At 44.6% G+C, this 26,957-nt stretch overlaps 1 protein-coding gene across 1 annotated transcript; it reads right to left on the bottom strand.

Annotated features, from left to right (window-relative positions):
* LOC124181185 lies at window positions 1-22,136 on the bottom strand. The gene is made up of 2 exons (XM_046567504.1): window positions 21,085-22,136; window positions 1-3,441 (listed from the first exon to the last, which is right to left on the bottom strand). Exons 1-2 carry the CDS (start codon window positions 21,151-21,153, stop codon window positions 2,050-2,052), a joined length of 1,461 nt encoding a protein of 486 aa, XP_046423460.1. The 5' UTR covers window positions 21,154-22,136; the 3' UTR covers window positions 1-2,049.
* Window positions 22,137-26,957: the final 4,821 nt, after the last annotated feature.

Below are 26,957 nucleotides of genomic sequence, written 5' to 3'. Positions count from 1 at the left end.
GTGAAAAAAATGTGGTGAAATCAGTGAAGTGAGTACTTTGTTTTATTTATTTATTTTTTTTTTGTTTATAGTTTTGAGGGCGCTGGTCACATGGTCATCATCCGAACCGCAAGAGGAACTGTCTCAACGAATGAGGTAATTATATACGATAAAATAGACTACTTATAATTTATAGTGATAACATAAGACTACAAGTGATTTATGCGAGAATGTATTGCTCTTACAATTTATTACGTCAAATTAAACTACGCTTCTAGATAATTATCCTTACAATGTTATCGAAGAGACTTTATTATTCGATTATTGAGATATTTCGATTACACGACGTACGTTGTTTGAATCTTTTATAACATATTGTGTGACATCCTTAAATTAGTTAACCGTATACGAGCTAGATGGGAGAGGGGAGGGCTGCGGAATTGCTGCCGTGACAAGTTTGTTCGGATCCACAGTAGCGAGGCCCGTCGTTAATTAATCTAGTTTACCTAGATTATTATTCTTCAGGATAAATTACATGCTTAAATTCTCAGGGCTCTGGCTACCGCCGATCAATCCATCGGGGAAACTTCTTCGTCACAGAAGCCTTAACCGCCGTACGAGTTTCGAGAGACTGTCAATATTCGTAGATCGTCAGTTTGCAGGGTGAGTGCTCGGTGATTTTTTACTTTATTAATTATCGTTTTCTTTTTCTTTTCAATCAGATTAGAATTACAATAAAAGTACATTGCATCGCACATTTTTTAATTTCGTGCAGTATTACCACAACTTCGATGCAATATTGACCATCTCACAAAACTATTTTAATTATATTCGTACGTTTTCTTTTTCATCATAAATAATCAACCAATTAAATAATTACACCGCTTCAAGGCAATATATGAAATGCGGTGAAAATATTCCTAAAAATAACTACGTAAAAAAGAAAAAAAAAAAACAATGTCTTGTTCAAGTTAGCTGATGGTGAATTCATTTATTAATAATAATACGTTACTAAATACGTCCTTATTATATTCATGTAAATTGAAATTATGAAATGTGCAAAAGATTTTCCGTCGTGAGCAAATCATTTTACGATTAAAATTCGAGGAAGCAGGATTTTTCTTTAATCTAACGTTTGCTATTTTTCAGCAATCTTCTGTATCCATACAACTTATGTTATCCACGTACCCATACACGTATATATTATATCCATCGATGCACGATTATATTGACTGCTCGTGAGCGAGTAGGAAAAAAAATAGGATAAAAAAAAAACGCACGCACGTAGAAAATGAGCAATTATTCATAACCGCGAGAGGCTTGGGTTTTGCGGTTTGGATACGAATGTCAGATTCTTGCAATTATCAATAGTCAATTTCGTATTGGTTGAAAATACTAGAAGGCCTACTAGAATGACGGTATTCACACCTCCTCGTATTTTTTTATTATTTTTTTTTTTTTTTTGTTTTCATTCGTACATTTCCTTTGTCTAATTTTTGCAGCGATTACAGACGCGGCTGGCACATAAATAATTCTAATCGCTAATACGAGAACCGCCTCGATCGCTAAATCACAAGAAGCAAAAAGACTCCGATTCATTCCACGTCAATGGACGGGTGTAGAATCTATTATATAAACTTAAAATTAGGGTGAGGCAGTTGAGTTGGCAAGATCAGCAAAGAACTCGCTAAAGATTCGGCACAAAGTTTTTTGTTCTCCGTTTTTTTTTTTTTTGTTTTTTTCATTTGTAGAATTTGAATATCTGCGAGGTTCGTGGGCTCGCAGTTTCAAACATGACAAAAAATAACGTACCCGAAGAATTCCGATCGATCAGGCTTAACGGAAGATTCAAATTTCAAATTTTGAGTTCCGATGTTAGATTTCTGCTAGATTTCTAAGGGATAAGTAAATCCTAGTCTGTTATTTACGATTAGCAAACGGTGCGAATTTGACTGTCCAAATATTGCATTCATCTCTGATTTCGTTTGCTATTGTAAGATTTTTCTATCAAGCATGATCGATAAAAAACTTGGAAAAAAATAAACAAAAATCGACAATCCCAAGTATCGCCTAGAGAGCGAGAAACTTCATAAGAGTTTCATGAATGAGCTGAGGATTGATACTGCTGTCGGCGGTGTATCGAACGCCTCTCAGCGATCCGTCGTCGTGACTGACGACGCCGTATTCGCCTACGATGAATCCGTCGGGTGTGCGTTCCTCGACCCTGTACCTGCGGTAATTCCTCCCCTCGACGACGTAGCCGACCTTGTGACCATCGTCGGGTTCCTGGGGTCCCGAGGGTTCAGTGACGGCCTGCAGTCCGTGGACATTGCCGTTACTCCCGACGCTGACGGCCTCGTCAACCTCGTAATTCTGCTCCTCCGGCTCGTCGGAAGGCTTAACGGGGCGTCCGTCAGACCCGTAGACCTTCGCCGGTTCCCCGTAGACCCTCGCCGGCTCGGAGTAGACCTTCGCAGGCTCGGAGTATACCTTCGCGGGCTCCGAATAGACCTTCGAAGGCTCGGAGTAGACCCGCTCCGGTTCTCCGTAGACCTTCGCCGGCTCGCTGTAGACCTTTGCCGGCTCCGAGTAGACCCGCGCAGGCTCCGAATAGACCCGCGCCGGTTCAGCCTCCGCGTAGAGCCGCGAAGGGTGCTGGGTGAAGAGGAGCGTCTGGTAGTGCCGGCCGGCCTTGCGGCCCTGGGGGTGAGGGGCCTTACCGTCGGGCCCCGTCGCCTCGACGGACTCGCTCGCCTCCTTGCGGTGGTGGCGGTGGGAGGGCCGCGATCCGCGAGTCCTGGGAGTCGTGGTTCTGGGTCGTAGGCGCCAGTTGGTTCGCGGGGCGCCCTCGTCGACGGAGAACTCGCTGCGGTTGGACTCGGAGACGATGTTGCTCAGCTCGTCGGCGGCCGTCAGGGCGGGGAGGGGGGTTACGAAGGTGATCGGGGTCGTCGTCGGGGCCGTTCGACTCGCGGTCGTCATCTCGTCGTCGACGTGGTGCTCCACTCTGACCTTGTACGGGGTCGCTTCGACCGTCGAGGTCACACTGACCCCGATCACCTTTTGGCTGACCGGCTCGGACCTGGGTGTCAGCATCGAGCCGATCTCGCTCGCCGTCGAGAGGTTGTCCAGCAGCGACGTGAGGCTCGCCGAACTCTCGACGGACTTTTGGCTTATCGGGGAAACCCGGGAGTCGTTTTCATCCTCCCGCCGTGGCGGCGCTGCGCTCGAAGTTCGCGACGTTCGAGATATCCTGTATATCGACGCCTCCTGACGCTGCGATTCCGCCGCCACGTTGTCCGTCGTTGTACCGCCTCGACGAGAACCTCGACGTCTTATCGGCGGCTGCGCCATCGCTCCGTTTATGAAGACTGAGAGGAACTCCGTTCCTGCCAGAACGTCGTCTCGTCTGCCCGGAGCTGATGTACTCTCTTTCCAAACCAACGTCGCTTGGAGGAAAACCTGGAACATAGGAATGGATTGTCGTTGTATAGATATTTACCGTACGGAACATGTGATTGGGACTTCTATGGGCCAGTACTGTTTGAATCTACAAAAACTGTTCGACGGTAGTCCACGCGGACCAGTTTCGGTGGATTCAGAACCGTCATCTTTGATAGTGTCATCGGTATACTTAATAATACGTTATAATGTAGCTGAAACTGTGTCTCTTCAGATCTCAAAGAAGAGTTGCTGGAATTAGGATCAGATCAGCGGGTGGTAGGAGAACAGAATGTGTCTCTGAAAGAAAATTGAGCAACGGGATAAGCCGTTTCGTCTGCTCAGTGTGACACCACTGTGCATAAGTTACTTTGTGCCCCTGCGCAGTTATGACAATTGTTGCGAACACCTACGCGACTGGAACTGATATGAATGCAATTACGCATCCCGAGTTAACTATCAATTTGCAAACAATGGTCCAATTCGCCACGTATGCGCTACCGTGCCAACCATCATGGTCGAATCTGCGGAGCGATGATCACTCGCTTGAATACGCAGTGCGTCTTGTTAATCTGCGTATCAACTCCTATGGTAGAGCAGAAAAAAAGGAGAAGCATCACGGGACGAAGAACAAGAGGTCTTGGCTTTAGAGCTGGCTGAAAACGCTTCTGTTTAAATTACCGATAAGATCGTCACATAATCGAACATCGAGGAGGCTGGACCAGCCTTGGCCTTAACGCGCAGCTAATCTCTTCTTTCTTTCAATCATCCTTCCTAATGGATCACGACGTTTTTTACCGACCTTGATTTCTGCTTGTTCATTCGTTACGTACCTAAACCGTTCCACTAGTTGACGACGACTAGCTTTATTAGCGAATCTCGTACTTTACACCAACTTCGATCAAAACTAGTTTGATCACCTTCCGCACTATCGACCCTGTAGCATTTCAGCCTCGCCCGGCGCAACTCGGATTACAGCACCATAAACCGTCGTCCGAACTATCCATGGTTCAAATTTACACCACGAGTGATCAACGGTGCAACATTCGTCCAGTTCAAGCACCCATCGAAGACGGAAAAAAATGATTTTCGGGCCGAGCGATCGACCAGAAAGCCTGGATCTTGACCCGAGGAGGAAGTTCAGCCGTCGGCGATCAACGGAGTCCAAGGTTTGGCGTAGGCAAGCGGAACTAAGGCCTCGGACCAATTTTAGAACTTCAATACGACATCGGGTATAACTGGTACGTCAGACCGCATGCCTTCGGTGTGATCAACAATAGACAGGAGTGCCCCGGACGCGTCTCCGACGCAACGAAGTTAAGCCACATTCATCCCGTAGCTGGTGGCGCCGATTTACGCCAGTCGACTCGATCCTTCCCGACAATTTGTATCCTCGGACTTTATTAGAACCGGCTCCGCGATGCGGCCACCCGATTGCCGTTAATTTCAGGACTACAAAGGGTATTAAAATGCCACGCGGTTATTCATACTCCCGCCAACTCTCACCCGGGTTCGCAGATATTCCTGTTGCACACGCTGTATGTGTGCGCAGGTTACCGTTACACCTCATCGTCAACTCGAATTGCAGAATTCTGGTCTGCAATCCCGGCCGCAGGACTATCCTTTCTCTATTTATCTCCTTCATCCTTGGCCTGACTAGACGCTGCATAAAACCGTCGTAAAAAAATTTTATTTCAAATTTTACAAAGTCGCTGTGATTTACGGTCTATAGAACGAACAATTTCTGCTGGCGAAGTCGTTAACGACTCTTTTTTCGGATAAAATTATTCTACGTCAGTTTGTGGATCTTGCGAAGTTTTTTGTCTCGACTCATCGTGAGACGGTCCAATATCACAGAATTTCGCAAAAGCTTTTACTTTATGTTGTTCGATAAATTTAGTGAGGAACGGAACAAGCTTAGCAAAATAGCGTTTTTGAAGAGCAGTTTCATTTCTTTGTCCTCTTTTTTTTTTTTCTTTTTGCGAAACAAAGGTTGCAAGCTCTGCTCCTGCCCGAGTTACCGATCCAATGTACAAGATACATGCTCGTGTCATTCGAGTTTGAAATCCCGCGATGTATCAGGTTCTATGGAATTTGCAATAATGGGGGGAGGAGGAAGAGAAAAAGAAAGAGGGATCGAGAGAGCAAGGTCGTCGTTGGGTGTGGCGAAGTACGTCGATACCTCCCGAGGTATTTCAATTTGTGCACGTACGTATACGCACGTATGTAACACGGTACGTTATACGTATATCTGTTCGTAAGTATGCGGAATGTCGTTAAAAAAAATATTTGATATAGGAAACCGGCAATCAGCGGCAGTTAAGAAATAGGCGAGTCGTATTGGATTATAATACTTAATTACGGCCTTTTTCTACCAGTGCCAATTTTTATGTCAACGCGCATACGGACAGCGTATACCTTATATGAATATTCTGTCCTCCCACAATCTTATTGACAGAACATTAACAATATCTGTGCATAATAATCGATACGTGTGTAGGAAATTCCGGGTGATACACTTTTTCATGCCTGAAACGTTTTTCTCTCTTTTTTTTCGAGACTCATTATCAGCTATTTTTCATCACTCAGATCGCAGACGTACCGGTGTCTGATTGTAATGTACAATTCCACCCTAATCAGCCTATACGCCATCGGTTTTTTTTTTTTAATTGAATAACGCAACAAAATCCAACTGAGAATAATTTTAATGAGTTAATATAACGATTATGCAGTGATTTATAACCGTTTATCTAAGAATCATGAATAGTGAAAAAAAAGATGTAAAAGAAACAATCCATACCGTGAGATAAATTTTTCTTGCTAAAAATTCAGGAATTAATTTAAATACAAATTCAAATTTCAAACCGGTTTCTTGTGTAGAAAAAAAATAATTACAGATTCAGAAAATAAATTATTACTTTTATAATAAGTTATCAAGATTTTCTTTGACGTCAACAATAACAGTCACAAGTGAACTGAAACTTGATGTGTCTGAATAATCAGATCATTTATAGTATTCTATTTGAGAAAGTGCATGATATTGAGACATTGAGAGGTAGAAAAGAAAAGAAAAGCAAAGAAAAGGAAAGAGTCGGTGCGGTAGCGATGCCAAAAAATTGAATCAGGCCCTCATCAATTAACCGAAGCTAACTTTCATCGCTTATATCTACGAGTAGGTATTACGAGTATAACATGTATAAGAAAGAAGATGCCGATTACGTAAGCAAGGTGACGCGTCTGGCACTTTAATAAGAATACGGGATGCGCGAATTTTTGACGTAACTTATAAGCTTGAGAAACTGCATCGACACGCGCGTTGGATAACTTGGAAAGAATCCGCACCCACTCGGTGCAAAATCGTCTTACATGTATAGGTGCGAGATCGGAGTACAAACCAAGCGACGAGAAAAAAAGAAAAAAAAAAAAAACAGAAAGGAAAAGAAAAGGTGGAGGAATGGAAGTTCTCGAGAAATTCCATGCTGTTCCTGCCTGACATATTAATAATGACGTACACTGAATTCCGAATATGTAATCCCACACGAGCCACGCGCCTGCCGCCTAATAAGCGAGATGAAAATTATGAAACGAAATCAAAACACGTTGAAGTGACAAACACGGGCACGGATCACCGTGGGCGAGAATTCGAAAAATTTCGTTGAAGAATTTTATCCGATCATCCGAAACCTCGTCCTTGTTCTCGGTCTTCTTCGTTGTTTTTTTTTTCTTCTCTTTATTTTCCATCCCGCGAAAGTAAAAGCTGAGGAATTCAGGTCAGCAGATTCCGTTCGCAGTTCGGTGTTTGTGCATCGCGCCTTTCGTTATTTAGCAGCTTCTTTCCGCGTGGGTGCAAAGCAACGTCTCGTACGTACGGCAATATCAATGTTATTCGGGTTTCGGATATGCGACCTGGTGGGTAACGACCTGCGCAACAAGAGGACCACAACGTCGAGCAGCGTATCCGGACACTCGGCCAGTTTCACTTTCGGCCAACGTATTCAACCGGCGACCGTATTTGTTTGTACAAGTATTCTTAGCCCTCTGCTTAACGTCGATGAGATTTTTGTCAGGAAGCGAAAGCGAATCCTCCTTATCAAACGATCGCGAAATGCGCAGGGACGCGCCATCGGATATAATATGAGAAGCAACGCGAATAATGTTTAAATTGTCTTCTCATGGTACGAGACTCGGGCATTCAATTTCTTCGTCTCGTTTTTTAGAATTCTTACTCACGGAATTTTTCACACGTATTTTCAAAGAGTCTTTTTTTTGTTCTGGATTCCGCAAATTTCTGCACCTTGTTTGAGTGCTCCAGGTAAAATTTGTCGCACGTTGAATTTTTGGTTTTTGAAAAACGACGATGGATCTTGTCCGAGAAATTATAAAGACGTTTGATTTTGATTTGATAACGTTGTTTTTCGATATCGAGGCTTCAGTACCGAGTATCGAATTCATTTTGACTACCGATAAGTAAAAAGAAATGTCCGAAAGGGTCGAGAACGATCTTTGCCCGCGTCTGAAAATAGGCTCAAACATTTACACGGACCCATACCAATTACCGTTTTTTGCCCGCGATAGTTACCTAACTTTCTCCTAAGCCAAGCAGCACTAACTTTGAAGGTTGCGTGCCTCTCGAGGCCTTGATCAACAAACAATTCACAACGGTTGTCCGGTCGTTGATTCGGCGTTGCGTAGGAAGGTGCGACCGGGCCCGATTCACGCCGGGGCCTCTGGCCCATTGGGCAATCCGATAACGCGTATCGCTTCTTCGGGTGCCAGAATAGCGTTGCGGAAGCCGCGATTCTCGAGGCGAGAATATCAGGAGAATCGGATTTATATCGGAGGCACGTGCAAAGGTCGAATTACCGAAGGTACGTTACAGCTCGTCGAAAGATCGATGAGGAGATCGAGCGGCTCGGTCACCGTTATTCCCTTTTTGCCGAACGCGAAGCGTTTCGCCGTCGATTCACCGGGAGGTTAATCAAGTGACTGCTGCCAATAAATAGCGGATCGGACGGAATTCCCGCTAGGATAATCAACGAACTATTTATCATAGATCAAAAATCGCGGAACGGTGGACTCAGTCCCATCTTCCGTGGGACGTAAATCCGATTCCGACGTTTCTTTTTGGATTTCGCGAAAAGCGGGTGACAACGCGTCGATCCGAGTATTATATGTGCCTGCATGCGCTGAGACTCTTGAGCAACCTTTCAGCTCGGTCGAAAGGTTTCAGGATCGTGGGAGAAAGCCTGTCGTGCAGTCAGCTTGAAACGGCGAACGTCGGCCACGGTCTGGGAATCCTTGAAAATGTCTCGGCGGGAGGAAATTCCAAATATTCGCAAGCCCGGACGTGCGTGTCCTGCAAAGCGGAAGACTCGCAACCGAGCTTTTCGTGACCGAAGATCTTTCGGGCCGGAAAATGATCGAAGAGACGAATCCAATCGCAAGCACGAATTATAAAAAAATGCTTCTAGCTTTTCTGGAGCGAATCTCGTTACGTGGGGAAAACCAGCGGCGTAATGCCGAGAGGCTTCGTGACTTTGTGTGGGCAATAATCGCATCCTATCCGCCGACACAAGGTGACGAATAACTATTCGTTGTCTGTTGGCAGGTAGTAAAATGGGACTATGGCCTTGCCGGCGAGGGCGCGGAGGACTCTTCTCTCTTACAGAGTCGAGAACAAACCCGTACGACTTGGCATTTACGCTCAGTTATGTGAAAGGCTCATTCGTAGGCCGGAGCGCGATATTGGTGCTTCTCATTCTGCTCGAAACCTGAGCACAATGCATCTTCTTCCTATCCTCTTAGAGAGATTCTTACTTCTGCATACCTTAGAAATTCGTATATCGAAAAAACTTTCCATTTTACGAATGCCGAATTTCAGATATTACGGATAATTGTTTTTAGAGCGTTGAAATTTTGACGTCGAAATATTTTTACTCGAATGAAATCGAAAGCTTTGTATCTGTAAAATATAACACAGAGTTGAAAACTGCCTTGTGTATAACCGCGGGAAAAAATCGTCCTTTACTATTCTTCGAAATCGTCATCCTCGATCGAAAATGAGCTAATGAAACGTTAAAGCTCGGTAGAAGCTGCTCACATCCTGCAAGGATATCCCTGTCTGTTGCACTTAAACACTTTATCGCCTGCAGCGCCGCAATTTGAGTAGATAATTTGTGTTATTTCTGCATCCTTAATTGCCCGACTTGCCATACGGATGCTTTGGAATTTCCAAGAGAGACGGACGAGGACACGCGCTGCAGCCTACGGATCGAAGTCTTAATCGAAATGCGGTCCGCCCGATGCAGAAAGGTGCGTATTTCCTGCTCGCTGGCTGAAAATAGCTCCAATCAGATACGGGACTGAGTTGTTGTCGCGAAATGGGAAGATACGATTCAAGATCCAGAGGGAGAGGAGGGCCGGCTGCGGGTATTTGAAGAGGTAGGCGTCGCGACGCCTCACGGATCGTTGATAAATCATAATTAACACGGCACCGTCTACCAGAGTACCGTGGGATATAAGTGGAAACACCGTGTGTTCAAGCTCTTATCTCTTCACCTAACAGCTTCAACGACCACAAAGCGACACCCGGATGCATCGAACATCGAGTCCCAACGATTGCTGAGCAGTGAAATTTTCGACGCTGAAAAAGGTACGATTCTAGAAATTAACGACAATTTCTCCCGATTTTTATCTCATTAATACATGATGGATTAATTACATTAAAACTTGATTAATTAATGTTTCCCGAAAAATTTACCGTACGGTCGTCGAGTATTATTCTTCTTCAATTATTGCGATGATTCGATGTCGGTGACAGAATAATTGTTAAATTACGGCGAATTCACATTTTCAGATATTCAAAATATGTAGACGAAAGGCGTACGGTTCTTTTTTTCTCACGTCTGATGATCGCCGAAGGCTGAGGGACGCGAAAGAATGTAAAAGTCGCCCCGGATCGAGTGACGGCGGTTTTTGCGCGTCTGCATGTCGTGAATAAAAGTACGCGGTTCGCGTATAAACGTGGGTAGTTAAAGTATCGACGAGGCCTTGTAATTTATTAAGCAAGCTTCATACTTTCTTGCGTGAGCTTCTGCGGAACTTGACGCAAGATAATTGCTACACTTAGAGTGGTATCCGATGTCAGTTCTTGTTTTTGAGGTACTCGCCAATAACTTTTGTAACGATCCTCATTTTACGCCTACAAATATAATCCACGGATAGGTGAAATCACGGTTAGTCCGAATTATAGGTAATTGCATGAGATGCGATCAATCCCCGGGTCCTGTTATAAAAAATAGTACGTTCTAGAAAAAAATAGGTATATATTCTTATTAAGCGAAAAGTAGAAATAAATAAGTAGATAGGAAATTTGGAAGATGGTACTTGATTTTTTATTTATTTTTTTTTGACTCGTAACGTAGTGCAATCAGGCACCAATTTTAGTATAAAATATAATAGAATACGTCGCGCTCGTTTCTTTTCATTAATGATTGGGGTAAAAAAATTGGCCTTCGACGAGGCATAAGCGTGGAGATGAATCGCGGTGTAAAGCGACTCGGAAGCGAAACCCATTACTCAGAGGCGATCTGTGGTATCTGAAGAAGGAAATTTCTGAAAAATCGCACAGGTACTCGCTAATTAACAGATCGTCGCCTCTCGATTGCGTCGCGACGTTGAACGAGGAGGGTATCCGGCACGTACGTTTTACCCGAGCAACGAGAGTCACGCAACTTGGTTCTCGGAACCTGAAGCTGCCGGACAAAAGCCGAGAATATCGGTCCGACAATTTTTCCACAATTTTTCCGCGTGAGTCGGAGATGTCCCGCGGGATAAAAACCCGACTCCAACTACTCTCGGGATCGTCGTTGCGGGCGAAATCCGCCTGCGCTCTGCTCGCTCTTCCTGGTACCACAGTGCAGGGACCCGATGCGTGAAGGTCGTTCAATGCCGTCGGTTGGTTGCCAGCTGCCGAGTAACCGGCTCGATGGTTTCTTCATTCGACGACTTCGGTCCCGACGTGTAATCGGGCCTCGGGCGAACTCGCTGAGCGCTCGAATAACTCGCAATCGGCGATTCTCCGAGGCTCGAGACGTCAGAGATCCTCTTCGACGAGGGAAACGAGAGGAAAAATCGTAAAGAGCCGAGGCAGCGGGTTCCCAAATCGATAGCATCATAAATTTCCGTTCAATGGTCAGACTTATCTCGAAGGGATCGCGCCATTAGAGACTGCCGCACGTCTGATATCCATCGAGGAGTTTCAGGTTCTAATCGCTCGAAGATATCATTTTTATGGGAAAGGTTGAACCTGTTGCCGATTAGCTGCGCGAGGCGCTCGAAGGGTCCGGTCTGAAGTATCTGCAACGCAGGGTGAAGGCGAGGTTAAAAAAAAAGTTCCCGGCGTATCGTCGAGGCGACATCGATCGAGAAGAAAAAACAGCGATCCAACCCCGGGGAATGGGACTTGTGTCAAATTGAGGTATCCTCACGACTGTTGAAGCTGCGGCAAGCCGAGGCAATTAAGCCGTAGGGCGAGACCGATAAACCTTCCGTAAGTGCTCGGCTCGGCTCAGCGAGTCTTCGGAGTGAAAAACGGGGACCGTCGCGACCTTCGGCCGGGGAAATCGCGTCCCGCAACGCGGCGTACGCGACGTAACCACGCGGATCCGAGAGCCATAAACACCACGGTCAAGGCTCGTAAGCTCCGTCCTGACTCGGCCAGGATGCACTCGGCATAAAGGACGATTCACCGTCCCCCTGGTACGTATTTCACGGTTTTTAGTCACCTCGACCTTGCCGATCTCGTACGAGAATCCGCGGAGAACGGAGCCTAGGCGATGACTCCTGGAACTCCGACGAAAAGCTTTACGACCGGTCGGGTCGAGCTCTCCGAGACTTGCGTCATATATTCAGAAGGCCTCGCAAGGACGCCACGGGTCGTCCCTAGGCTCTTACACCCTGATCCGGCCTCCATTTAAACGTCTCTCTTACGAGCTCGGATATGACGCACAGGACCGCGGAGCCTCGCGTAATTTCAACGGGTGTTTTTTTCTATTTTTTTTCTTTTTTTTTGCGTCTTCTTTTCTCCGCTACTACCGAATTTAGCTGACCAGCGAATTACCGATCGCGCAAAAAAACTCCGCTTCGAGGAAATGCAATTATCCTCGTAATCATCGGCAGGTCAGGATACAACCCCAAAATGTCAATTTTAGCTCTGACAGCCTGTCACTTTCACATGCTCAAAAGGACGAAAAAAGAATTGGATCTACGGTTACGATTTTTAATTGCAGCCTGTTCTTCGGGCGTACGATTCATTCGTTCGATCACTTTCACGAACATCGGTAAAACGATCGTACGTAAAAGCACAATCGAAAGTAGATCGTCTCTGCACGCCGAACGTTGTACGCAACGCAGGCATAATGAGACCGATTTTTCAAAACCGATCGCAACGTTTCCTTTTTTCACTTCTGTGTGACTTAGTATCGATTTTGCTTCTCCAACGATTTTATATTCCTATAAAATCGTGGCTATTCGCAAAATTTTTTAACCAACGAGCCAATCTGATCCAAGGAATCCATGGCACTCGAGGATTATCGCGAGGGTATTTTCTTCACCGGTATTTACGGGAGAATGTTTTAACGGGGTGCGCGAAACGTACGCCATTCGCAAAACCGGCGGTAGAAATTCCCCCGGCATCTTCCCAGCCGTTCGCATCGTTAGCTATACATAGACTCCAGAAGCGATAAGCTCAGTCCTATTTATAGCGGTGTATTATTTTCTTTTACCGATCCCCTCGGTCCGGCTTCGGAGTTCTCACAACGACGCCGTGCACCGGTTGAGACCTCCCGGGTGAACGGTTTTATCACCGCCACGGCTACGCTCAGAATCGCCACTACATTAAGCTCCGATCCGTGGCCGTTGTCATCCACGCAGAGGACGATTTCGCTCCTTTTTCCTTTTTTTTCTTTTTTTCTTTCCCCACATCTTATAATACTAGTTAAGGAACGCGCTGATTTATTACGAGTCATTAGCTTTTCTGAGGGTGCATCGTTGTGCGATCGTGAAATAACGTCTGAAAAGAGGCGCTTAAACATCCCGCCCAATGACCGTCGTGCATGATAAATCCCCAGAAATAAAGCCCGCAAGCGCTGACAGGCGTGAGCTTATCAAGCCGGATTCGGAGACTCGCACAAGGTGCTTTGGTAAAATCCTCGAATGAATTGGTCTGATCCGATGCTTTACGATCCGGCGTCAAGTTTCTACGGCAGTCTCTCTCTTTTCCAGTCGGGCAAAATTGTTAGCCGTATTTTTTTCGACGATCACCCGGTCGGCAAAAGGCGCCGTTCGAAACCGATCGGGCGACCTCAAGTCGGCTCGATTCTCGGAGGCGATAATCCCACCGATCATCTTTCACCGACGAGTTCACAATGTTATTGTACTACAGCCACTCGACACGCTCGGATGAACGGCTCAATTTATTTCAGTGACGAGTTAATTGCTCAATGACGGGAAATCGGACGCGTCAAGTGGGACGCCCCGTCGCAAAACGGGAAGTGACTCGTTCCCCGGACCGGATGTTAGCCTCGATTTTATCTACTCTGTTCTACGGGTGGCCGAAACGACCCTTGATAACGGCGATTCAATGCTTGCACTCGTTTTGCATCTCAAGTCAACGAATCTAGCGAGCGAAAATTCGCGGTCGCATATCAAACGTCGTAAGAGGCGTCGCTTTAAAGTTGGGATTGAAAATTATAGCGGGAAATTCTCAGTTAATCTCAGTCAGCCTCGACTGTCGGTATTTATCCTGTTCCTGAAATTGAGGTTAATTTCGTGCAATTTACAAACTTGAAGAATTCATTTCGCTGCAAGCAGCAGGTTTTTGATTCTGTACAGTTTAAAACTACAATGTTCAAAATTTATGAACTTACACGCGAATTCGAAAATGCACCCGGATTTTTAAACGTGCAAAAGGAATGCAGAGAATCTCATTTGTAGGGTTTTTTTTGTTTTTTTCTAATTTCTATCGTTGACATCATTTTTTCAATATTCGGAAGCATAATGAAATGAATGAGCAACGAAATTCACCCCTATGAAATAAGTTGAAACATGATGAACATAATTAGAGAATGTAAAGTTAGAGAAAATGAATTAGTTTGAAAATTCTTGAGATCTATGCTGATTCAGAAATTTCCGTCGTATAGATCCTGAAATACGTTATTGGGAGTTCCCCGGACTGAATTCCCCGGCGTTTAAAACAAGATCCACAGTTCCGTCTAGATCGTCCGATTATTCGTGCGTATATCCTAAACAGGTTACCAACACCGATCAGAAATGGCGAGTCGGTTGTTTCCCTGCGGTTTAGAGATGACGCGATTGAAACAAGCCGGCTGTATGGCGGCTAAAAATAAATTTGAACGGTCGATCCATTGGCAGAGAAACTGCGAGCAGGAATTCAATTCTTCCGCAAATTTCTCAAAGATATACCTCGTACGAGGAGATTTATTCTACGACGACAGCGATTCTCGGTATGGTTTATGTCCGAGTTCCACCGCGATCATCGATCATCCAGGGAAGTGAATATAATACGCGGTCCCTCGGCCTCTGCAGTCGGCCACGCGAGACTTTTACGCTCTCTTGGATGGAATCGGCTAACGGAAGATATAATGACGAGTGCATTAATCGTAGACCGGCCGCCTAATACGACTTTAATGAGTCAGCGGCGGTGCGTTAAACGCGATACCTACGCCCGCTGTGCGTGCAATTACATAAAGCGTGGAATTTTTTTTCGTCCTTCCACTGCAAGTCGGGGCACAAATTAGAAAAATTCCGAATTATTTGATGGCGAAACTTGAAGTACGAAAATCAAACTTTCACGAAACAAGAAAGTTTCGAATGGTCCAAGTTCCGAAGTACAAGATTCCGAAAATTCAAGTTACGATTGAGTAAAATGCCGAAAAATAAGGTTCATATACTTACGCAACGTAATTTACCCAACGAGTGGGTGTGAAAAATCAAAAAAACCGAGTATTAAAATGACCAAGATGCCGAACGTAAAAATGTCGAAAATCCAAAGAAGGAACTTTTCAAATTCCGAATTTCAATCCCGCGCCTGCAAATGCGCATCTGCTCGGCTTGCTTCGGTCGCAACCTTTACAGGACTTCTAATGGGACAATTTTTCAACTTGTCTGTCTCGTTTCCTAGTCAATTAATCCGATAATAATTGCGTGTAAAAATACGCGCGGAGAAGACAACGCGATGTTTTTTCATCCTTTTTCTCCCGACGGTTAATTATTCTCCGTATTTGACAAATTTCTACGATTTCGGTTCAGCCGCGATCAACTCCAGTTGGCCGCGATAATTATATTTAAATGTCAATAAAATCACACCGCCCATTATTATACATCAGACACTTCCGCGCGTCCTTCGAAACGTTTCGTACTCTCCGCAGGTATGCCGTACAAAACGTTACTGATCGACGATATTTACTCGTCAATTATTTATTCGTATATGGCAAGACATTGTTGACACCCGGAATTATTCTACACGGCTGCGGATGATGATGTCGACGTTTAAACGCGCTCGAGGCTCTTGCGTCAGGTTACTCGGAGAGAGAGAGAGAGAGAGAGATAGATAAAAAATAAAAGATAAAAATTCTCAACTCGGATCAAAAATTGGAAAAAAAAATCACTTTCATCGATTTATGCAAATAGTGAGATAAGTCGAGCGGTTTTCAAACCTGAGAAATTTTAAAAAGCTCGTCTACGAGTTGAAATCGAATACGAAGCTCCGAATATTATCTCAAAATCGAATAATCTACTCCTGCAGGTGAGTAACGCATTATTCCATCTCTATTCTATTAAGAATGCAGAACTTTAATTCTGATTAGATTGTAGCTATCCCCCTAAAACTCCTTTAAGAAATGTCAAGAACTTTTGTCGCAAATAGGCGTTCAAGACAAATTTTCACCATTCTATGTCGATTTTCGCTAATCCTGACTAAGAGCCTGACGTTCCGCTCGACGAAAATAGCAGCGCCGATCTTGTTGGTTGTCGAGGTGTTAGAATGACGGATAGCATCGGAGCTCGTATTCGCGTTGTTTTTTCGCAAGCTCGACACGACGCTGAGCTTTATTTGCCCGGCGCATCCACTCGAGTCCCTTATTTGTTGAGACATGCTTGCGGTCTAAGGCTCGCTCATTGTTGTTAGCCGCGGAACATCTCGCGCGCATCTCTGTCGCGAATATCTTTTTTCCTCTTATTTTTCCTCCTTATCTTACCTTCTCCTAGTATATTCCAAAGCAGGAATGATTTACAGGCGGGACTTAAGCGAGACGAACTTACGGCGCATCGTGGTTCCGACTGATTTATTTGCTGCGTGTAGAAACTACCTGTCTTTTCGTCGCACCGCATTCATCATCCTCTCTCTCTCTCTCTCTCTCTCTCTCTCTCTCTCTCTCTCTCTCTCTCTCTCTCTCTCTCTCTCTTTCTCTTTTTCTTTATTCACACTGCCCCGCGTAGCGGAATCGCGTTCTTAAATTCGTAGTTCTATCAGAAGCAAGCGGAGAATTTCACAAGGCTGTACATATATAGCTGTATATTTTTCGGCGTGAAAATCTCGTGACCTGGAATCTCTCAACAATGGCATTCTTGAATTGCAACAGCTGATCTGCAGCCACCTTTGATGCAACGTGTATATCGCTCATGGTTCGAGACAGTGAAAGTAAAAGCAGTTGTATATTCTAGTCGGAACCGTATCTCGATCGCATAGCTTTATGATTCATACATTTCGGCCTCTGAGTGGAGTTCAGAGGAAATCCATTCGTCGCTTAAAAATCGATTTGCGTCAGTTTTAATCGTATAATACGAAGGATTTCACAGAAGAAGCTCTAACAGCCGTTTTTACATCTCGTGAATTCCCGTTCAAACCAACAAGTGACATTGGTGAATAAACCAACCATCCCAGCACGTATATAAATTTATTTATTTAGTTTATTAAACCAAAACTATTTACATAATAATTCGAGAATCATCAAGTAAACCCCAGAGCGGTAATCGATGTTATATGTTCGTGGTTTGGTACAAAAACTTGAAAAAACAAATGATACAAAACCCTTAAGATTATTACGTACAAAAATTCGTCAGTCGTATTACGGAGCGTGAAAAGTGAGTGAAGTTGCGCGCTGTATCGGGACTACGTTCGAGAAAAGGTTATAAGGCTCTTCCCCCGGGTCACGGTGAGATTTCAACCATCGTAATTTCCGCCAAGCGGCTCGGTGTGACATTACATTTCTACGTGTTTGATAGCCGAGGTTGGTATAAAGTGTCGTTGGACGGGACGGAGAATCGAGGCCATTCGAGTCGAGCCAGGCCCACGCTATCGGTTAAACGCGATCGCAGCTTAGCGCCTGTACTCGTAATCGCTTCGGAACGGGCAATAACTAAACGCAAATGGTGCACCGACATCGGTAACAAGCCATCAGATCCGCGGCCTGGACCGAAAAGGATGCGGGCGTCATCCTGGAAATAAATGAAAATTACCGAGCCACCCACGCGACTGATCCTCGTGTCGCTTCTCGTTTATTAGGTGTGGTCGCGGACTCGGAATCTCGGTTCCTTACGGGGCTCACTGTCCAATGACTGAGAGATTTACGCGCGGCTTTGATTTCCTCCTTGGTCAGGTTGGACATCGTTTATTTACCGGTTTATTATGCCGTCAACTGCGATGTGGAATCAAGTTGAGGTAGGTTTGTTTAATATCGGTAATCCCGCGATTGACGATTGCGAGAAACGCAAAATCACGATTTTAATTGGTTTTATTCTTGAAGAGAAAGCCAATTGCAGTGAATGATATTATTCTCTAATTGACATCTTTCAAAATCCTTTGAAAACATTTTCCAAACTTTACTCAACTCGTTCGATGGAACAATAATTTTGACAATCTTTTCACGATCGGTTAACTGCAAGGACATTCCTAAGCCCTTAACCTTGACGCAGCTTCTCATTTTCTTTGCTCGTCAAATTAATCGGTACATCCTGTTACCGGTATAAACAAAGACAAATAAAAATAAAAATCTCGCAGTTTCAACGAATCCACGAAATCGATGGTGGGGCGATTAAATTGGAGCTGCAGTACTGCGTGAAGAGAGAGAGAGAGAGAGAAAGTTTATCATTATCTCTACCTTGTGTCGATTAGGCTGATTTGCTGCATTGGGCTGTCAGGTGTTTGGCGGTTATTGCACGGGCAATCTCTGGTATGGATACGTGTCGTATATTGCGCGGGTGAACGTACCCTGGGGCGATTTGGCGAAGGTCGTCTATCGCGGGGAATTAGAAGCCAAAGTAAGGCGGCTTACGGTATTTGTAAGATAAAAATTGCACGCTCAATGATTGCTTCACCGCGTTTCTCGCTATCGGATGCACCACCTCGGTTGATGCGTCGAAATTACCGTAGATCGCGATCGCAGCCGTCGATCCTAATCACCAATTACACGTTACGCGATCTGCAGCCGGGATTCGCGAGCGGTTGACGCCAAAACACGAGACGAGTAGGCGAAGCAGGTTTTACTCGAGACTCTCGGTCTCTCTCTATTTTTTGCGGATCAAAGATCTCTCGAGGCGTCTTAATCCGGAGTGATCGAGCGGGGAAACTCGGGCAGCGGAGATTCTTATGGGTTCTGTGTGTTCAAATTAGGAAGCGTAGGGTGCAAGGCCGCGAAGACCGGTATATCTTTGCAATCTCTTAATTAACGCGCTCGTATTCGACGTCTGACGTAGCCTCGCAGCTTCCTGATTTTTCTACATCTTTCACGCGCGTTATTCGCCTCGGGCGGCTGTACGGTGTGTTTAATTTACGAGGGACGATTCGTTGATTGAATTTTGATCGCGGGGCGATAAGTGATGTCTAAGAATCGCGTGGCATTCTTACGTTTGACGAGGGATGCTATTGTGATTTCATTTACGGAGATGTACGTGTGGATAATTTCACGGTAAATTTTCAACCCGACGAAACTTCATTCCAGCCGTTTAACATTCGTGTAAGTTAATTATTAACAACTTCATTGTCGTTAAAGCTGGTGATTATCAATTCAACGAGGCGGCACCGGCCGATCTTGTAATCTATACCTGCTTTCCTATATAATTAAGCTCCCTCGGTTGTGTCTAAAAATGGATTCCTCATCGGTGTTCGCGAGCCTCTTCGTGCCGGCGAGTAATTATCGTTTAATGAGCGCCGACGTGTACTTATATTCCACGACGGCCAAGATCAACGCGATCGTTAAATTCCACAAATCTTTCTTCTTTCAACTCCATATGTATCCGTACCTTAAGGTGCATTCCGTTTTCTCTGGAATTTATGCGAGCGAATCGAATGACACGGTTATTCGATTTAAAATATTTTTTCCCTGTGGATTTCTTCACCGATTAATAGTGGCGTTTTATTTTTCAATTTTTTTTTATAATCTTCCGGAAGAACGCAATTTACCGACGTTCAGGCTTGCTAAAAATTGTTTCACTTTTTCATAACAGTCGTCAGCGAATCGTTAAAGTCACATAGAGAAGCTTTGATCTATTCTTTAAATACTCCGATTTTTCAACTTGTCGAAAAAAATAGTATATTCCAAGATAGAAATAATTCAGATGATTGAATTCTGTTAAAATCTTTAAGACTAATTCTGTCGAATATAAATTGAATCAGATTCATTCTGAATACACAACACGATACGAGACTTTTTACCCAAGAGAAAGAGAATCACGGTCAACTTCCAAATTTAGAAGCTACGACAGTCAATTTGCCAAAATCAATTCAGACAGTCCGTAACGTTTTTTTGCTTTTAGGTATCCTTAGAAGACCTTAATTTTGAAAACGCAATCGTACCAGACATCGAGACCAACGGAGAACGACTCGATCGGTTTGTCAGATAACGATTGCGACTTGCTTAAGAGAGTTGCATTCGTCTGAGGATTAAGTGCAGTCGGTCGCTCCTACTTCTATGTACACAGTGTTCATAGATATACGCCAGTAGTGACTGCCGGCCAAAGGACGCAACACGGCTCGTTTTGTCCTCGACTCAAGCCACCTTATAACGCAAACAATCCGCAGAGCGGATGTTACGGATAGGTTTGCATATTCCTCCCTGCGCCTCGTGTTTTAAATATTCTTCTCACCTTTAAAACGGTCAGCTTCTGGATGATTAAAATCCAGTTTTCAACGGTTTTGAATAACACAGTCTTCGAGGATCTGACGGGAAAAGTTCAGGATTTAAAAATTTCTGAAGGATACTTTTTCTTCAAGCAAATACAAGCTTTTCATATTTTTTTCTACATTATTCTTTTTTATTTCAATTTTACGAAACAGGGACAGGCGAGTGCCAACAACCAGTTCGATAACTATCACCTCGCACTTTTAGAGAACAGTTTCAATGAAGTGTGACCAGGCAGTGCGCACACGGCTTGTCAACAACCTGCTTCGTGACTGGTCACTGCTGTGTGTGTAATTTATTCGTAACGCTGGATTTTGACACGTGGTGTATGAAAGAAAAAACAGAAAAAAAAAAACAATCATGTGCTCTTTTTTCAGTTCAACTGGTTGAACGGTACCTTGCCATTTAGCGACTTAGGAGCTGAGGCTTAGAACTGGTTGGCAAATCTGATTGAATTCGAACTCACCAGAAGGACAAGAGCCGTAGCGATAGCCCCCGAAGGATGTTGACCGAAGGACACTCTTCTTCCTGCCATTTCTCCGCAACTTCGCACTAATCACCGCCTCCTCTCAGATCCTTCAGATCATTCTGCGACCGTCCGCTTTTCCGCGCGTGTGAACGATGCCGCACAATCGATCGAATAATCACTTTGGCGCGTACAATCACTGAACAAAAAACAACGCACGTCGCAGGCAGTACCCTTCGATGAGAGGTTAAAAAAAAAAAAAGGATAAAAGAAAGAAAGAAAGAAAGTAAAATTAGCAGCCTCTCAAAGGATCCTCGTCTCTCGACTAAAACGCGTTTTTCACGGAGCCACCGCCAAGAATGTAAAACTTCATGTCGAAAAACGCTTCTGGTGGGGAGAAGACGGCAACCTGACCCCTTCCCCAATTTTCTTCTTCCTCTTTCTCCAGTCTCGTTCAACTCATCGACTGCCGATGTCCCCGATCTATCGTTAACCGAAACGCACTTTGAGGACGACACAAATCGGAGCAGGGACCGGAGTAGGCCAGCTCTGGATGATCTTCGAGTGGCCGATGGTGACAGTGGAAGTGGTGATTGGTTGTGAGCGGTCCTAACCGTAGCACAGGGCTCGGACAACTGACAGCGGGTCACAGCTGCGAAGGCCCACGGCGCCGCGGTTCTCGGCGGCTTCTACCAGCTCCACAATCTACGTCTGCCCCACGGTTGATCCACCTTGGCAAGTTACTTCCCTCGCTCTCTTTCCCTGGCTATCACCGGCTCTCTTTCTCTCCGCGTGGTCCGGAGCTACCGCGGAGGCGACTGATCCTCGGAGGATGATAAGCGAGAGAAAACCAACGGAACTCGTCGAAGCTCAACCCTCTCGTCAGATCCTGTCGATCCAACGATTTTCAAACCCAATCGAACTTGCGGGGCGAACGATTTCACCGCATCGAAGAAGAACGACGAGTCGCCGGCTTCGAATGACCCTGATTACACTTCAGGCGAGCCGAGTTCCAAGTCTAGAGACTGACTGGTGAACGGTGGTGCGGTTCTCCGGAGACTAGAGGTTACGATCTTTCGCACGAGGATATATATATATATATATATATACGTGTGTGCGTGTGTGATATGAACACCTCCTGCTCGCTTCTCCATTGCATTTAGCGAACGGACGCGGCTTCGAGTCAACCTTCTTCTCTTTTCTCTCTACCCTTTGGATCGTTGATCAATTACCGCTATACCGTGTTACTGGTCAACGGGACACATCATTTCGGTAGCAATGACACAGCTCGGTGGGTTTTTCCGGTCTGTCACCGTTTGTAGCTGGTTGTGGTGATCGTTAACCGGCACCGTTGGCGAAAAAATTACGAAACCATTTCCAATGCTGCAACTGATCGTGAATCGATCTTGAACTCACTCGGGATGTCATCGACCCGAAATCGGTGACATTGAAAATCGCTTAGAACATTGCTCGCGGGTTTTTGGAAGATTTTTGATCAACGTATCGCGGCCTAGTCATGCTTACGAAACTACTCAAATTCGACTGACTTTACAGCCTTCGCAGACAGGTGAGACGTACCCTAAAGCAACGAAAACCGTGCCTCGCATGTATTTTTTTCTAATCTTAATCGGGATTTCAGGTGATCCAGATCATGGGTCGAATATCAAAGTCTGTGAAGTTATTGTATACTGTGCATTTTTGGAGTCCGAGGTCAGAGGGTGAATATCGCTGTGAGTGATTTTTGCCACCTCCGAATAACCGATCCGGAGTCGTTGGGTGATATTGGAATTCGTCGAGGGCCGTCACATCCGGTAATCGAAAAGCGGGGAGTACGAGAATTAATCGGCTCGACCGCCGGCTTCGTGCATATAAAACGCGTCAGCTGATATTTTTCACATATCTCGGACTCTTTGCGGGCGGTATTCCTTACACGCGCAAGGAATGACCATCTGCATCGCTGCACCGATGCGCATGCACTCGCTGAAATGCTTGCGGACCGCCGCCAGCGTCTTCTCGGGGTCACGAGGGTTCAATTCGCGTGGCGCCGTAATTCAACGCGGTTGGAGGGTTGGCTCTAACGACTTTCAAAAAATTGGGTAATCTCGGGATGCTTCGTTCCACGCCTGCCTTTTTCCTTCCACCGCTTGGGAATTCAATTCGTATACCGCGTATCCAGTGTCTCGACGTCTCGTAAATCGCGGTTTGATTAATCGCCCTTGAATTATGCTCGGATCTGACGAGCGTGTAATTGTGTCTAAGGTTGCGGACCGGTATCGTTTTAGTGGGCAGGATCGTAATTGCCTGGTATTAAATAAGCTGCCCTCTCTCATTTACGAGACGTAATATAGGTATATTGTATATACGCAAGGCGAGGGAAAATGAATTTAAAAACGAGAGGCGAACGGAGTTTGAGAAGCAGATGCAAAAGAACAAGGCGCGAAGCGCATCTCGGAGATAAATCGCGCAGGGCGTTTTCCCGCGACGGTATATTATTATGTTTATACACGACATATAATGGGAAAAATCGGTCCGTATGGAAAATAAAAATCCAACAAGTAATTGACCGGTTGCAATCAGGTATGCGAAGGCTGTGCGTCGCGAGGAGTGCTCGCAGTTAAATTCCGTCGAGTCACCGTAGCAACCAGCAAAGTCGACTCTTGAGAATTTTGCCGTCCTGCGACAGACAAATTGCTGCGTATCTCTGCATTCACCGGTTTGTTTTATTACCACCGACTTGATTGTTCCGCGAGAGTCGGCAAGTATGTATGCAACTACCTATACGCTTTTCAAAACTCATGAGAAACGATCCTTTCGACTCTTTTCCAGAAACTCCGCGTCGCAATTGACCTGCGGCCTGCAGGAGAAAAGGAAATGCAAACAGACCTAAGGGTAAGAATACTATCGCCAAATAACTCTCAAGTCGTTTGAGAAAAACGACGATTAGCTACACCGATCTCCCGGCAATGACCTGGGATAAAAATCCTAACGAATCAGAGATGCCGACTAGATATGCCGAATGACCATTTAATTACGCCCGTTTCGTTCGGCGAACGAGTCTCATTAACGGGAATTGAAATGAGTCAAGCTACGAGAAGGTGTAAATTCGTGTCAAGGTGGCGCTAAATTGTATTAGGTATATCGAAAAAACCGTTTCGTCTTTCGAAAAGATGTTCATATTAGTGTGCGATCCTTTTTCCAAAGGAGATCGACCTTGCGCTGATCAATCGAGTTTCCTGGAAAAAGTCACGGGCAACTTGCGGACTCATCCGGTTGATACAGTCATGAAATTGCATGACTTACGTCTTGTCAATAATATTTCGCAACAGCCGTAATCTGCGAAAATGAACAACAAAAGTTCGTAAAACTTAGGTTGTATAAACAAGAGCATTCCATAATCTTTTGCAAGACGATCCTGTCTGAGCCACGGTTTAAAAATTTTCTCATTCTTTATTAATTTGCAGTATTTTGACGGGATAGCGTGGCGTTTGGAGAGTCGTTGGATCGGATCGAGGTGGCGTTTTAGTTTCCTAGCATAAATTCCATCACCGAGATACGTAGTAAACCGTGACCGGCTATAAATCCGAGTGGCATCCGAAACGAAGCGTATAATTGAAGAGTAAAGTGCGTGAATGCGACATGGTGTGTATGTATTCCAAAAATAACGCCGTGGCTACACGCGTTGCACGTTTTTCAGGTGCCTGTAAAGTACAATAGCGGATAAACAAATTGTGGTATTTTTGTTTCCTGCCGAAATAAAATCCGAAAGTTGTTCTGTCGCGGATTTTGAATCGCGCTGCGAAGTTTAACACATTTACGATACCCCGACAGCGTGGCGTTTGGTAGAACGAGAGCCGTGTTTTCTCATTTTTCAAAAGCGAATATCTCCTCGAATTCCGGTATGCAAGGGTAACTGCTTCGATCCGTCTTCGCGCGCGCGGCGTATCAAATAATTTCGCACAACACGACACGGTACAAGACTCAGCTACGCGAGTCCGATGAATAATTTTCACCGTTGCATAAAACTGCTGAAAAGTATGCAGGCACAATGAAGAATTGACGCACGCTCCGCAGCATTAATTAAGTAAAGGATGCGCGATATCGATCAAAGTGCGCGTTGTTGGAATGTGAATTTTTTCCAAAATGCAACATTTTATTATCGTTGATACAACGCAGCGGTAATAAAGTAAAAAGGAAAAAAGGAAGATATTCTCGCACTCGGCTTGCCTGTCAATTTAATAACCGGCAATAACGAGCGTGCGACACTGTCTAGCCATAAATCAGCAAAATTGCACGGCCGCAGAGCAGCTGGCAAAGTTTTTGCACATGATGGTTAAACGTCGCGCGCATTTATTATAATCCCCGGGATTGCAGGACCTCTTTTTCCCGTCTGTGCATGGCATCTTGTCAACAACTCCTCCCGGAGGTACAATGATAAATCATTTCAATTTACCATGTCGGATTAATTACATTATATACGTATATACAAACGCTTTGTACCGTCGCGTCCGCGTAAACAGAGGCCACGCACAGACGTCGATTCGCGCATTGCACGATCTTTGCATTGCACGTTTCTAACAAGAAATACAGGTACAAAACAAGGTCCTGGGTACATCATAAGTTTCACGGTAAATCGTATCGTTTCTTTCATTGTACAATTGATTCGTTCCTTGCATAAATGCAGACGTTCGGTGATCACTTATGAAAATTTGGTAATATCAGATCGATATGAAAAAAGGAGAGAAATAAAAAAAAAAAAAGTGAGTAGGAGAAACGTAATTCCTAAATACAATCATCCATTAATCGGAAATTTTGATCAAGGATATTATTTTGTACAATTCGCCGAACGAGAACCGGAAAGTTAATGACGAGACGTAAAAGGTAAGAAGATTTGTCAATCCTGAAATCCGCAATTACAGCAGGGAGCAGGATTTCAAGAGGACGAATTTGACTACTTTCAGTTTTTTTTCAAATCTACACCGCAAAAAAAAAGCTCCTACCCATTTTCGGTTTCCACTTGTGCCCCTTTCTAATTTCGGATAAATCGTTCCTTGAGAGTTGAATGATCGTATCCGAGTTTGCTATTCCCTGAAAATGATCATAAGCTCTCATATTCAATTTCGAATAATGTATAGTGAACGGGATAAAATAAAACTAAAAGAAAAATTTAATTGACTTAAATCTGACCGTTCATCAAATCGCGTGACATTTGAACAGGTACGTAATACGAAAGCAGAGGATAATCCTGTCGCATTTATCTGTGAGGTACGCGCAGTTTGCAAGGATTTATTCGAAGTGTACGTGGGTACAATAAGTAGACTTGAATCGGAGCCCGTACATAGAAGCAGGGATTATATATTCGGACCTCGACGTTGTAGGGTTTTAATATAAACTTGATAAAACGACCCGAAGCGCGTATTCCGTGATTTTCCAGAGCTCATTCTTATACTTATAATAATCAGAAGGAGATATTTCAGATTCGTGACAATGTCAGACGCCCTTGAATTGGCGCCGGTGCTAAAGCTCTTCGACCGCTCATCGTCAGTCGAACGAATGGAATAAAGAAAAGGAACCAAAAACTCCCGCCAAGTATCGCATCGCTGTTCGTTGAGCTCTTTCCTCGCGTTGCAGATTCCGATATTTGTTTTGACAAGAATTTGAAACTAAGATGGATTAATTCGAATTCGACCTGCGATATGAGAAAAATTTCAATCGTTATAGTAACTAGAAAAATTGAGCAACACAGGTATCGTTAAAAAAACTGTTTGAATATTTATGGAATTACGAAAAGCGAGGTTTTACTAAAAATTTCTCTGAGTGCACATACGTGCGATCCGTATCGCTGTTGAATATATCGTATACAACATTATGCATGC

This window comes from Neodiprion fabricii, chromosome 1 (genome assembly GCF_021155785.1).
Source record: "Neodiprion fabricii isolate iyNeoFabr1 chromosome 1, iyNeoFabr1.1, whole genome shotgun sequence".
In the NCBI taxonomy this organism is placed as follows: domain Eukaryota; kingdom Metazoa; phylum Arthropoda; class Insecta; order Hymenoptera; family Diprionidae; genus Neodiprion; species Neodiprion fabricii.
Note: the sequence above shows the minus strand (reverse complement) of the source record. Positions and strands in the feature narration are given on the sequence as shown.